The sequence below is a fragment of the Mandrillus leucophaeus genome, unplaced genomic scaffold, assembly GCF_000951045.1.
Source record: "Mandrillus leucophaeus isolate KB7577 unplaced genomic scaffold, Mleu.le_1.0 Scaffold684, whole genome shotgun sequence".
In the NCBI taxonomy this organism is placed as follows: domain Eukaryota; kingdom Metazoa; phylum Chordata; class Mammalia; order Primates; family Cercopithecidae; genus Mandrillus; species Mandrillus leucophaeus.
The window spans coordinates 270,166-286,016 of NW_012107408.1; the positions used below are offsets into that span (position 1 = coordinate 270,166).

General features: G+C 34.4%; 1 protein-coding gene across 1 annotated transcript in view; it reads right to left on the reverse strand.

The window, feature by feature from the left end:
• NIPBL (Nipped-B homolog (Drosophila)) overlaps positions 1-15,851 on the reverse strand; it is a 198,880-nt gene that overhangs the window by 114,031 nt on the left and 68,998 nt on the right. Inside the window, exons 2-3 of the mRNA XM_012002359.1 lie at positions 3,344-3,486; positions 1,490-1,655 (exon numbers count right to left, since the gene is read on the reverse strand). Of these exons, the coding sequence (XP_011857749.1) occupies positions 1,490-1,655; positions 3,344-3,407 (230 nt within the window). The 5' untranslated portion in view covers positions 3,408-3,486. The remainder of the gene's footprint in view (positions 1-1,489; positions 1,656-3,343; positions 3,487-15,851) is intronic.

Genomic DNA, 15,851 nt, shown 5'->3' on the forward strand with positions numbered 1-15,851 from the left:
GTAGTATACTTCTTTCTGATTTTAACCAATCATTTCTCAGCTTCTCTATTAGAAAATCCATTTAGTAAGCATCTCACCTTAGCGTCATCAGCTTTAAAAATGTCCCCAAAGTATGTACTGCATCTAATGCAGACACCTGTCCATTATAATGTGTTTATCCTCATTCCCCTACATGATGAATCTTTAAATTAAAAAAAAAAAAAAAAAAAGAATGTGAGGTTACATGAGTAACATTGTGTGGTGGGATATGAAGGGATAAGAATGAGAAATTTTACTTTTTACACATTTTTGTGTTGTTGTTATAAATATGATTTGGTTTTGCAGTGAAAAAAATATTTTTTTTTTCCCCAGTGCAGTGGCGTGATCTTGGCTCACTCTGCCTCCCGGGTTCAAGTGATTCTCCTGCCTCAGCCTCCTGAGTAGCTGGAAATAAGGCATGCGCCACCATGCCCAGCTAATTTTTGTATTTTTAGTAGAGACAGGGTTTCACCATGTTGGCCAGAATGGTCTCAATCTCCTGATCTTGTGATCTGCCTGCCTGGGCCTCCCAAAGTGCTGGGATTACAAGTGTGAGCCACCGCCCCTGGCCGAAAAATAAATTTTAAAAGGTATACCTGTGCAAAAAATTGTAAATATGCTATATAATTTAAATCAATTTTATTTTAAAAAGTTTACTGTGTGAAAATACATACCTATAATTAGATGGTAGAGTAAATTCTAGGAAAACTTAGTCCCAAACTCTATAACAGCCTTTCATGGAGTTAGCCCTTGAATTCTTGTATACTTCTCCTGAAAAGCATGTAAGCCTACTCCAAAAAAAGCTAGTAGCATAGTCTATTAGAGTCTGTGAATTTTAACTACTCCAGCAATATCAGGAAAAAGGGATATAGTTTCTTTTTTTTTTTTTTGAGACAGGCTCTCGCTCTTTCGCTCAGGTTAGAGTGCAGTGGCTCGATCTCGGCTCACTGCAAGCTCCGCCTCTCTGGTTCACGCCATACTCCTGCCTCAGTCTCCTGAGTAGCTGGGACTACAGACGGCCGTCACCACGCCCAGCTACTTTTTTTTTTTTTTTTTTTTATTTTAGTAGAGACGGGGTTTCACTGTGTTAGCCAGGATGGTGTTGCTCTCCTGACCTTGTGATCTGCCTGCCTCGGCCTCCCAAAGTGCTGGGATTACAGGCGTGAGCCACCGCGCCCAGCCAGGGATATAGTTTCATGACCAGATCTCTGCAAAGATGATCGATCCCCCAAGATAAGTTCAAAAGAGCTGAAAAAATATCCATAGAGCTACATGGGTCAGAGTTATCTAAAAATTGCCTATTTAAATCTCATTAATCTATTATCGCAATAAGACTACATTCTCCCTTGGATACTGATATATTTTAAAAATAAACTATGCATCTAAAAATTTTTGAAATAAAACCAGGAATATGGATTCTCTTAGGCCAAAACTTTTTACTTATATTAGATATAAAATTGATCATACTTACATGTGATCTGTTGATACCTGGTTGAGGCTATGGACAAGCTGTGAAACCAAATTGTCATCCCTACAAGCCAAAAGGCAGTTCACCTCTTCTGCTATTCGTGCATTAAAGAGAAGGCTCTTTGTAGTTGTAGCAGGTAAAGGAGATGGAAGAGGCAGCTGGTTCAGGACTATTTGGAATAAAATCAGATTATTAGAAATTGAGTGACTGTAAGAAGTCTCTTTAGTGTTTATCTGTATTTTGGGATTAAAAGTAAGTTATAAATATCAATGTGACAAATTATTAAAAAGCATTCCTCCTCTTCCTAACACACCTCAATCAACCCTACAAAACTCCCAAAACATCACTTGGACCATAATAGATTATACTAGTCTCTAGGAATAAAATTCAGCTCCCTTATATTCATCCTTGCTTTTCATTTCTTAAACAAATGACTAGCGAAAAGGGCATGGTTACAAACTAACTTCCAAAGTAGCAATTCATTAATTTCATTTGTTCTTGTTTATAAGATTTATCAGAATCACTAGTACGCTCATACAAATAAATCAAATAACAGTATCTGACTCTTCATAAAACACAAGTAACATTTTTTAAAAGCTTAAGAATATACAAATAAATACTTCACTTTAGCAAGAAAGCATTCACAGCATAGAATTCTGTAAGAATATTAAAATATTCTTCTAAATTCCAAATTCCTAAATAATTATCTCCTCTTTATTCTCTAATAGCAAACAAAAGAACATAAATGTTTTACAGTAGCTTAAACTCAGCTGTTTAATCTCTGTTCACCTAACAGAAATTTGTTCATTTATCTAAAAGTTAAGAAAGCTAACTAAAATGTCAGATGTCTGTTTCTGGCTTAATTTCTAATCACCTATACAGTATAATTATTATGGTGCTCAGCCCCAATAGGTACTAACAGGATTTTCATTAATAAAAACACAGAAAATAAATTATTACCTAATAAACAGGGCTTCTTGCAAAGACAAAATATTGAGGTATAGCAAAGATCATGGGGAGAAAAACCAAAAAGAAATTCCTTATAGTATATCTGATTTTGTACTCCTGAAGTATTTATGCCTTACCTACAACAAAGTGATAATACCAGTATCAAAAAGTTTTCTTACCTAATGCTAACCCAATCACCTACAGCACCTTCCCTGTTAATTTAGACCTCATAAACTAGTTATGCTAGTTTCCTAAGCTCAAAGCTATATAGGCTGTTATCTATTTTACCCCACTAAAACCAACTGGAAATTCACAAAACAAAACAAAAGCCAGAAAAATTGTATTTGGAGGATACTGAACATGGACAAAAACATTTCTTGAAGATACTTTCTCCTAGCTCCTTTATTATGAAGTTCCAAATCTTGCACAATGCTATACAAAGAAAAGTATGCCATTCTCTCACTTTCTACCCTTCCCTCTCATATCTTTTTCCTTTCATTTATTCAGGTAGGACGACACAGTAACTAAAATTGTAGGGAGCTTTTTACTCAAGGACTAAGAATTATAGTTACAAATGCTTAACGAAAGAATAAATCTCTGAAAAATTGAGTTACATTAAATAAATCTCAAAAGACTGGCAATGTTCTTTAAAATTCTTAAGTCCTTAGAGTAAAACAGTCTGCTGATATCCCCAACAAACTCCAACAGATTACTGAACATGACAACCAAATTAAACATCACTAAGAAGTTAGATAAATTAGGCTGTCAATTGATTTTTCTTTAAAGGGCAGTTTCAGTTGCTTTTTCTGTAAATGTGTTTTAAAGAACCTATAATAATTTTTAGAACAGTCACTGTAAAAATTATTAACACACAGTAGAACTTAAATTAGATAAATTAACCAAACTTACGGTCTGTGAGACTAGCAATCCCCGCAAGAGTAGTAATGGGGACATGGGGCATATCCCCATTCATCCTGAATTTCTGGAATGGTGTTGCCTATAAAAGTACTCAGTTCAGGTGCCAGCTGTCATTACTTCCCATTTCCCAAACACTGCAACACACAAAACAGACAATTATTTGTAGAAACATGTCAGATATATTACTACCAGGAAAACGCTTAGTCACTATAAAAAAAATTTTCTGCTTTTGTTTGTTCAACCTATATAATAATCATTTTTATATACCACTTACTATATGTTAAGCAATTGCAAAGTGCTTTGCACACATTAACTCAGTCCTCGCAACAACCCAGTACGACAGCTACTATTGTTTTTTGCATTTCACTAAGAGGAAATTAATTTACAGTGAGTTTAAAGTAACTAGTGGAGCAAGAATTAGAACCAAAGCAATATGGTTCCAGAGTTTGTTTCTTAACTGCTAGGCTGGATTGCTAGATAGGAATACTTGATCAACCTCGACAAGCACTGTAATTCATTTCCACAATATAAGCACATTAAACATTTAACTTCATAATCTAGCTTCAACTTGCCTTTCTAGCTGTGTCTTTTATCACTATCCTACATAAACCACCCTCTCCAACCAACCTGATCTAATCAGATTCTCCCAAATCTCCCTTGTGTATTCCCATCTTTATACACTTCCTTAAGACAGTCTTCCTACCTAGGAAGACCATTCCTACTTTGGTCCAAATCCTATAATTCTTCAAGATCCAAAGCATGTTCCCACTATTTCATGAAACCTCAAATTCACCCAAATGAGTATCTTAACCTACTCTGAACTTATGACATTTATTGCCCAATATTATTTTGGTAAATAATTATATATTCCTTTGTGACATCTTTTGAAACTTGTCTTGTTTCAATCTTGCATGGTTACTTACTGTTCATGTACTTAGCTTGTCTTTCCAACTATCACTACATGTTTCCTATAAGTCACATAACCAATGTGCAACCACAGAAAGGCAAAGACATGTGTTAACATTTTTAATGTTACCCATACAAATTACTTAACTGACTTTAATGTTTAGTATTTACCATGATGGAATTCTCTCTCTATATACACACAGAAAAATATATGAAGACATTCTGTAAAACTGAACACTTTGTTATTCTGTTCAAAGCCCCCACATTTTCACATTTTTCTCTTCTTATTTTCAACATATGGCTTGTAAAACATTTATCTTTCCTTTAACAGTGCTTGGTAAACCCTTTTTTGTAAGCAGATAATACTTTACCAATGTATACATTAATGGAAGGTACACTTTCATTAAGTTACTTTTACTTTATAAATTAATCAGCAAATGGAACTCTACATCAACAAAGCCATAGAGCTAAGATTGAAAACTGAATTGTAGCTTCCAGTTTAAAAAGTTTAAATATTTATCTTTTAAAGGCTGTATTTGCTAGTCAGTTACTTTTAAGAGAACCTCTTAAGTTTTTGAGTTGTAAACGTCAAACATTCAAATGACATAATACTAGTAATTTCCCTTACTTATATGTCTGAATGCAACATTGCAAATAAGAATTTTTTTAATGTATAATTATACAGGTAGTTAAAATTAAGAATTTCCTTTGCCCCAAACATGATTATTATAAATATCAGACCTATTGATCAAAGGTACATTAAACAGGTACAATAAATATAAGATCTATTGAACAAAGGCACATTAAACAGGTACACACACACACACACACACACACACACACACAGAACTTAACAAGAGTTATAAAGTAACTCCATCCATAGAACCACCATCCAAAAGGCTAACATTCTGGTTCCTTCTAGGGGTATTAACTATCTTGTCCTTGTGGTAATCACTTCCTCTTTTTTCTTTACAGTTTAAAGACCTTTATATGTACATTCTTTACCAATTGCCAGCTAAGGGAAAAAACGTTACTTTCCTTTGGTGAATGACTGACAAAATTTCTAGTAGAAGCCCACTGAAAGGAAAAGGCACAGGAAATAATATAGGAAAGCTATAATCACTACTAGCTATTCTATATTTGTCCATTTGCTACACTGTGGACTCTACTCTTTGAAATTATTAATTTGATTCTTTAACAATTACTAAAGAAATTTAATGCAACATTGCATAGTTAGCAGTCACATGAAGCACTTTAAAAAGTTGGCTGGAATTTAAAATTTCCTGATAAAAGTCACCAAAACACAATGAATTTTTCATAAATTTATGCTAATAAGGAAGTTCCAACTTATGCTTAGTAATTAATGGAAATAAATCATTGAATGAAAATGACTTACAGATCACAAAAATATCGTTATTCATATACAACTCACTGTTGTACATGTACACTGCCATATTCAAGCAGATTAAGTAACAAATGACTGTATTTAATTATTTAACTCAGAGGCTAGGAACCTAGAAAGAGTAATATGCTAGAGGATTCTACTGTGGGCTACCTGACTGTTTTCTTAAGCCCCAGGTGAGTAACAAATAGAGCAGATCCAACCCCAGGCTAGGATTTTTAGCCTAAAAATGACTACGTATTTAGTTACCCATATATGAACTAGAAGATTAATAAGCCTAACCACAAGATTGTGCTTTTCACAGTGATATAAAAATGCACTGAATACTGATGTTAACTAAATACTGGGAGTAAAGGGGAAAGGGCGGGAGAGCAACAATACTTACTTGGTTTAAAGTGCTTTAATTACATGCTGATAGATGATTACTGACAAAAACATTTGATCTTCACTGCTGAACTATAGCTAATACCACTGGAATCCAAGGTTTTGAAGAACAGCAGAGGAATTTGGTAGAAATGAGGTCACAATTTTAGCTAAAGTCACAGCTTTTAATAAATGTAAGTAATCTGTGCAAATGTTGCTACTTTATGTTGGAAGGTGACCAGGGTCCATCAAGAAATAGTGTTCCTAGGATTCTAAACATGAACACACACACCCTAACTAACTAGCTATGACATTTTTGGCTCTGGATTGAATAATGTTTTGGACTGCTTAGCTCTGTGAAAGTATACTGTTTTTTGTAAAACTGAAGCTGACATGTGTCCAGAATGAAATGGCAACCAAACTGTAAAGAAGATTTTAATGAGGGCTTTAAAACTGTCACTTAAGGTAGTGCTTTACAATCTGTGACTGGTTACCGATTAGTAGATTATAAAATAAATTTAGTGGGTTGAACACTGAAAGGAATGGAGGGAATAGAAATATAAGGGTATGCTGCACAGTGCTTTGTGAGTCCAGGTAAAATGTCTTTTAAATTGTGGGTCACCAGGCAAAGCCATCTGAGAGCTGCTGATTTGAAAAAATGGAAGAGTGAGGAAAGTAGCTCACCTCATAAGTGGTGATGAGAATAAAATAAAATAATGCACATGTATCATCTGACATACCACCTGGCACATAGTAAGTGATCCAGAAAGTTAACAGCATTACTAAATAGATTTGGGAGAACAGAGGAAGAACAGGAGTCTTTTCGAATCAAATACAGGGAAAGGCATCTTTTCAATACAAATAATTCCTACTTCTGAAAGATCTATTATAAATAATTATTTGGCATTCCAGTATATATTTCACCACAGTATTACAAGTCATAGTCTTGGGCCTGCTCACCTACAATTACTTAAATCATAAGGTAGGAGAAATAAATACTGGAGACAGAAAGCAGAAAAAAATCTAACTGTTGTAATACTAAGAACTAAATCAAACAAAATACATTGAGTGAGAAATCATTTATAAACTAAATTTAAGAATGGCTTGAGGTTTAATTAAAAGAATGCTTAATTAGGGTAAGATACTATAGTAAATTATCAATTTAGCCCATTCTAATGAGTCTGAAGGGAACTTTTAAGCATTTGCTAAGATTTTTAAAGACTCCAGTTCATTTAATTTCACTACCAAATTTACAACTTCCTCAAGCAAACAAAAGAAATGCAAATAAAACAGTATCAGTAGGGATTATAATAATATTAAAATTGGGACAGATTTGGAATAGAAGGCATTCTTATTATCTGATGGTAGATAAATTTTCTGGAGGGCCACTTTGCACCCTATAAACAAAGCCTTAAAAACATGCAAATTTTTTCTCAACAATTTCACTTTCAGAAATATATCCTAAAGAAATAATCATATACATGCTGAAAAACATACACATGTAGATACTCCCACAACATTTTTACTACATTTAGTTGGCGGGCGCCTGTAGTCCCAGCTACTCGGGAGGCTGAGGCAGGAGAATGGCGTAAACCCGGGAGGTGGAGTTTGCAGTGAGCTGAGATCTGGCTACTACACTCCAGCCCGGGTAACAGAGCGAGACTCCGTCTCAAAAAAAAAAAAAAATAAAAAATAAATAAATACACTTACTATGTAATAAAAATGGTTATAAACACTTTAATATAACTTTCATTTAATCCTCATATGAACCTGAGGTGCTAATATTACAGTTCTATTTGATGAAGAATGTGATGTACAGAGAAGATAAATAATTTGCCTAAGGTCATACAACTGGAGTCAAACCCAGGCTATCTGGTACATGGACACTTAAACTAACAACTAAAATGTATAACAATATTATTAGTATAACAAATGATGGTACATCCATGAGAGATTACTATGCATACACAATCAATATACTCAAAATATATAGCCAAGAAAGAAAGAGATTAATTAGGCTGTGTGTTTGAATCCAAGCTTCCCCACTTACTACATAACCTTGGACAACGTATTTAACTTCTGCACCTCAGTTTCCTCATCTCTGATATAAGAGGTAGGTAATTATTATTAAATTTTGCTGTGAGGATGAAATAATATGTGTAAAGTTCTTAGAATTGTGCTGGGCATGTAGTAAATGTTCGTTAAATGTAAGCTGTTATTTATTATATATTCTTCTGCATCTTGCTTTTGCCATGTATATTATCTTGAAAATCTTTCATTTATGCAGATCTGTCTCATTCTTTTTTAAATATTATTTTACAGGTTGACTGAAACATCCAGTTTAAAAGACTGTTAGTCAGTATACTGTACCATGTGACAGTGAAGTATGGTGACTCTGGCTTTATGGAGTTAGGCTCCTTACTTTATAACCACATTTAGTATGTGATTCACACTTCTATGGCACTGCAATTACTCTTACCTTTCTTCTTGATCTGAACTATTGAGCAGAAAGCAAAATTCACTTTGAGGAAAATCAGTTTTGGATACAAGATTACAATGAGTAAGTAAACACCATGATATTTTTTATGCTAAGTTCATAACCTTTCTTCTCAAAATTTGCACAATGACATTTTAACAAATGAATCTTACCAAGCACAAACCCCTTATTTCTTCCATCTTTGAATACACTAATAATGAGCTAAATACATGATGGATGTTAAGATATGATTTTGGTAACTTTTCCCATAACAACTATTCAATCTGTCTTAGTAATTTAATAATTGAAATTGCTTTAAACTCTACTTTGTGTTGTTTTCCAGAAAAATCTGCTTCATCTTGTCTTTACATAACTAAAGTATTTTCCTTTTACTATGCTTAATAGTTAACAGTTTAAAATGCCATATCAGGTTATATAACAGTTTCATTCAACCCTGTAAGTACCCCCTGAGTTATAAGCGGCACCCCAACACAACATACTATTTCTAAAATATTTAGTCCTTCATGACGCATCCAATTAATGTTTATCTCTTATGTTACTGTGTCAGACACTATGCTAGGTAAGCAAAGTACAATGGTTAACAAGACGGAAACATCCTCTGCCCTTTAAAATTTGAGTTTGGCCACAAGAATGTGGTAAAGGGAGTACATATTTCAGAGGCAGAAAAGAGAAAGAATCATTGAATTAAAGCCTGAACCAACTTTACAGTGATGATTCTGTATTTTAATCTCTCCACAAATTGGCACTAAAATAAAAAAGAATGACAAAGATTCTTAAAATTCAAGAAAAGATATTAAAGATATATTGCTAATCAAAAATATCAATGTGCACATCATAAGCTCACCAACCAAGCTAAATACTTTTCCTTAAAACACATTTTCATAAAAATGATGGTCTATGCATGAAAAAAAGAATATTATTAAACCTTTAACAATGATTAGGGGTCGGGTATATTCTGAGAGGTTGGGGAATTGTTATTTTGGTGGTATTTTTATCTGTATCCTTGGACTTTTATTATGATTAGAATATTACTTTATGATTCAGGAAAACAGTAATATAAACTATGATAAAATAAAAAAATTAGTAAGTCTCCTGTTGCTGCTACATGTACATAGATTTCTCTGAATATTTAAATAATTACCTATGTTAAGCATCTTCTATGAAGTACACTGAGCTAGGTGCTAAAGACTAATATAACATGCAAGGTATATTCATAAACACTTTAGAGCATATGGCCAGAAAGGTCAATTGGAGCCTGCAAGGGAGTTTCTTATATAATGTTGATATCTTTTTCCACATCCTTAAGCTTTCAGTTAAGACTAATTTAATAGTGATAAGGAAGATAGGGTGGGGGAGGAAGAGACAGAGACAGAGGATGGAAGCAGAAAGTTCTGTTAGAATACTGCAGTACTTACATGTAACCATGGTGTGATTTTGGACTTGTTCAGATTAAAATGCCAGTGTAATATCTAGTTGGAGATGTCTAAAGCAGGAAGTTGGAAATTCACAATGTGACAAAAGTGGTCTGAACTATAGCTATAGTTATGGAAGTGATTTACTGAGGGTTGATAACAGTTACATTATAATAGATCAGATAGGCAAGAAATAAAGTAACGCTGTGGGGGAAATTTTTTTTGGCACTTGTTATGTGTCAGATATTTATACATCCCTTTTCTTAATCATTCCAATATCAAAGGACTATAAAGATTATTACTATTTCACAGATGCAAAAATTAAGTTTCAGGGCCTAAAAACTCTGTCTATAGCTAAACAGGCAGCACGCAGCAGAAATAGGATTTGAATTCAGGTGTTGCTAACCAAATCTTATATTCTTATGTTTGTCTAAAGGACATAAAACTGAGAAACATCTACACTGCTATGGAAAAAAGATAAACCTACAGCAAACAGTAAAAGTTCTTCAGAGAAGATAAGTGTCTGTTCAAGGTCTCTGAGCTGGTAATTCACTAGCCAAGACTAGAATATAAGTGTTTGATCTTCAGTTCAGCATTCTTTATACTATACTGTCACCTTGTGTGATTATAACACTATTTTGAATAAACTGAAATTTCATATACGTGGAATATTTAACTAATTAATACCTTCTTTGCTAGTGTTAACTTTTTGGTGGTGGGAGAAAGGCTTAAAACTAAGTACATATATATATACACACACAGATATATGTGTATATATATACACACACTGTTTTTGAGCAGGAAAAATTTAATATATAGAATTATTAAGTAGTAAAAAATGGTTAACTGGAAGGTATAAAAAGGATTCTACAAAATACAGGAATGGCAAATACAGGAAGCAGCTACCATCCATGGAGTTAAGGGGGGAAAATATCTGAGGAAAGTAAGAATTTGGAAAAGCATACTCATCTCACAAGGCTGAGATTCAGACCTTGTTATAGTGTGGCTGCAGCCCAGCCTGTTGGGTAACAGAAAAGTTTGCTCGAGTCCTGGTGGGCCAGGAAACTAAGGGTAGATCTGTTAACATACTATGCTAAGAACTAAGGTCAGACCTTAGAATTGTCCCGCCACCACTTGGAGGGATGACTGAAAGCTTTAGTAAGAGAGGAGCAAGATTTCTGGGGGCAAGAATGAAAAGGTTCTCCTTGCCCTTTGCTCAGCCTTCTCACATTAAACAATTTTTTAAAAAGTTTAAATTAGTATATTTTTATTGTCCTAGTTTACACTACATTTAACATTATAAACCACCTAAAATCCTTTTAGAAAATAGGTGGGATATAAATGCTAAATAGCTACACAGGTTAAGTAAATAAATAAATCTATGTGGTACTACTTACTATTTTAAATAGGTCAGTGAGTCCCTAGAGAGTGGCACCTCTCCAGCAGAATCCTTTCACTTCAGTCAAGCCACCTTCAGATTCCTTTTCCCTGCCTGCTATTTAAGAACAGATTTTTCACATGCTATTTAAGATACTTCTGACAGGATCTTCCTCAAATTCTAGTTCAAAAACAAAAAGTTCTCAATAAGTTGCACTGTAAAAATTCTCATTTTCTTTAAAACATTTCTGCTTTTCTAAAGTTCCAAATTACTTCCAATAAATTTTTAAAATGTAAAATAAAGCAAAGTTCTAAAACTCTCTTGAGACACTTGCTTTGCTTCTGGAACACTGAGTTCTCTGCAGCCACCATGCTAGATACCAATAATGTATATGTGTGTCCCAACAGTGTAGCTGTATCACATAATATATTTATAACATGTATTAGAAGGATATATTTACACTGCTGAGTACTATTATGCAGAGAAAGAAAAGTTACCACTAAGTAAATAAGGTTGAAATGTAGGGTTTCTCAAAAGCAGTTTATAAAATATGTTCACGTTTGCTGAGAAATAAAACAATGAGTAAAACTATATACTTCTATGAACTGACTTCAATAAAACTTCATATAACTTTAAATAGTCCCAGTTTGTTATACAGTTAAATGGATTTGCAGAGGCCTGTAGTTAGTTACACAAAGTTTAATTGTACCAAACTATACAAAACTACAAACTACCTCAGGAAAAATATAGTCCTGTTTCCTGGAATTTGATTATTATAAATTTATTTTTACACAGAGGCTACAGAGGAAATTTCCAAGCGCATCTATGAATTGTTTGGATTCCTAGTCCACCCCCAACACACCAAAACAAAATTTATTCCTCATCTTCTTTTACACTGCAAAATAGCCTGTCTCCAAGTCCCTTATATAGGTTGAAACTGTTATAAGACTGTTTCATATACAATCGTATTAGAAATGCAAAATCAAACAATGACTGTTTATTTCCAAATGAGGTTTAGGTTTTAAAGAACTATAAAATTAAGATCTAGATCTCAACTTTTGACCAAAACATATGTGATATACAATTAATTTAGTCTGCAATATAAAAGCCTTTTATGTGAAAATTACTGAATAGTCCACAAGAGGGCACACTTTCAACTAATGTAAGTAAGTGGAAAAATTAAAAATTTTTTTTTTTTTTTTTTTTTTACTAGCACATCAAAGATTGGCCAGATTCTTCTGATTATTCAACAATATTAGAAAGCAAAAGATCCCGAAGTGTGTGGGTTTTTTTTGTTTAAATACCGAAATGGAAACTTTTTTGAGATATATGTGAAATATAAGAAAAACTTGTGAACAAGACTTCTATATTACATTAAAATTAAATTACAAAAGTATGCAATAGTCTTTGCCATTTTGGTTCTGTTAGCCATTTGGAATTTGGCTGCCTTAAGAATCTTTTCAAGAAACTCTGGCTACTTTGATTTTTGATCCTCAATTCTTCAAGACAATCTAGTATGAGAACACCGAATATGTTTCAGATACTTTAGGAAACTCTCCCAATTAAATAGGTAAGATCATTAATAAAGCACATGAAAGAGCAATCAAGAAAGGGTATACATGGAAGAGGTGCAAACAATCATGGAGCACTTATGCATAATCTGCATACTGATCTCTATCCTGCTCTAACTCATTCAAAAATACCATTTCAGCAGTTCTCCTCTCTCCTGTATCATCCATTTTTCCACATATTGAATAATCCCAATCAGCATAAAACATATATATGCAAATAATTCTCCCTACTCGCAATAAAAACAAAACCCAAAAAATCCCACCCTTTATCTTGACCCCTATGATCTCCCTCCAACAATGGCTTAATTTTTCTGTTCCCTTTCACAGCAAAATTACCTCAGTTGTTTATATTCATCCCTAATTCTTCTACTACTTTCTCTTGGAACCCATAATCATATGTGTTTTTATTCTCCATTCCACCAAATATCTAGCCACAGTTAGCAATGGCACTAAAATTGCTAGATTCAGTGGGCAAGCCTCTCACCCCAAATGATGTGACCTAGTAATCAACAAAGTTGATCACTCTCTCCTCCTTGAATAATTCTTTACTTGTTTTCCAGAACAACATATTCTCCTAGTTCTGCTGACTAACCTGGCCACTCCAGAATCCTGTTCTGGTTCCTTTCATCTTCCTCTCCATACTCTACTGTTGACCTCATTCAGTGGCATGATTTTAAAACAGTGCTTCTGTGCTTATGCCTCCCAAATTTGTATTTCTAAATCTGACTTCTTCCACATATACTAGACTCATATCCAACTATCTAATCAATATCTCTGCTTTAGTACAAATTTATTCTCCCTCCCCAAACTGTTCTGATTCTAGGGTTTTTTTTTTTATAGTTACATATGGATTTTAGAATCATCTTGTTAATTTCTACAAAGCTGCTTGGAATATGATAGATACAGCATTTAATCTATGTAACAATTTGGGTAGAACTGATAACCATATTGAGCATTATGATCTACAAATGATGTATATGTCTCCACTAATTTAGATATTCTTTAATTTCGCTCAGCAATGTTTACTAGTTTTCAGTCTATGGTGCTTTCACATACTTTTTCAGATTTATTCCTAAGTAGTTCACATTTTTGATGTTATTATAATTGACAAATTTTTGATTTCCAATTGTTAATTGCTAGGATGCAGAAATACAATAGAATATTGTATATTAATTCTGTATCCTGAAAACTTACTAACCTTACTTATTAATTCTGGGGTCTTTTTTGTACAGTTGGCCTTCCGTATTCACAGGTTCCACATCCATGGATTCAACCAATTGTGGACTGAAAATATGTGAGAAAAAACAATATGACAATAAAAAACACAACAAAAATTTAAAAGTACAGTACAACAACTATATAGTTTTCTGTAATAGAAGGTTTTGCTTTTTTTGTTTTTTTGTTTTTTTTTTTACTAAGGATTACTATGGAAACCTTTTTGTTAGGTACAAAATACTACAGTCTCACAGTGAGGTTGGCAATAATTAAAACTTCTTTTTGGCCAGGCACAGTGGCTCACGTCTGTAATCCCAGCACTTTGGGTGGCTGAAGCGGGAGGATCACGAGGTCAGATAGAGACCATCCTGGCTAACATGGTGAAACCCCGTCTCTACTAAAAATACCAAAAATTAGCCGGGCGTGGTGACGGGCACCTGTAGTACCAGCTACTCAGGAGGCTGAGGCAGGAGAATGGCATGAACCCGGGAGGCGGAGCTTGCAGTGAGCTGAGATGGCGCCACTGCACTCCAGCCTGGGTGACAGAGTGAGACTCCACCTCAAAAAAACAAACAAACAAAAACAAAACAAAACAACAAACAAAACAAAACAAAAAAACCTTCTTTTTTTCAGTCCTACTACTGCTAAACCATGTTTCCCTCGGGCTGTATTTCTGCAATTGGTTTCAAAAACTCAGAAAACAGTTCAAAAGAACTACATATAACCACTAAATAATATAACTAATGAATGTGAAAAAAGATACTGGAATAGCTTTTTAGGGAGGATAATTTTTTTTTTTTTTTTAAGACAAAGTCTCACTCTGTCACCCAGGCTGAAGTGCAGTGGTGCGATCTGGGCTCACTACAGCCTCTGCCTCCAGGGTTCAAGTGATTCTTGCGCCTCAGCCCCCCAAGTAGTTGGGCTACAGGCGTGCGCCGCCACCATGCCCAGCTAATTTTTTCATTTTTAGTAAAGACGGAGCTTCATCATCTTGGTCAGACTGGTCTCAAACTCCTGACCTCAAGTGATCCGCCTGCTTTGGCCTCCCAAAGTGCTGGGATTACAGGCGTGAGCCACTGAATCCGGCCATGTTTTTTTTTTTTTTAAGACAGAGTCTCACTCCATCACCCAGGCTGGCGTGCAGTGGCATGATCTCAGCTTACTGAAACCTCTGACTCACGGGTTCAAGTGATTCTTGTGCCTCAGCCTCCCGAGTAGCTGGGATTAAGGCATGCACCACCCCTCCCGGCTAATTTTGGTATTTTTAGTAGAGATGGGCTTTCACCATGTTGGCCAGGCTGGCTTCAAACTCATGACCTGAGGTGATCCACCCCCCATCCACCTCCCAAAGAGCTGGGCTTATAGGCATGAGCCACTGCGCCTGGCCAGCGAAGATAAATTTTTAAAAAGTCAACTTAAACCAATAAAAAACAGCTTTTTACTAAGGATCTAAGTTTATAAACTATTTTAAGTAGTTCGATTTACAGAAAAAGAAGCTATCAATGGAGAAAAGTGACTTGTGACTCATTACCTACAGTAACCTTTCTAGGCTTTCCATTGGACCTCTGCATTATATGACAAGTATACAAATTAAGTAAGATATAAATTAGGGATGTATTTTTTTCTAAATTAATATACTCATGGTCAATGAACCAATCACAACATGCAAGTTTTGATAACATGAAATACTAGATCCTTTCTGCACATAAAATTTTAAAAATTTAGTTCTGTAATACCAACTGTTCGTTAGAAAAA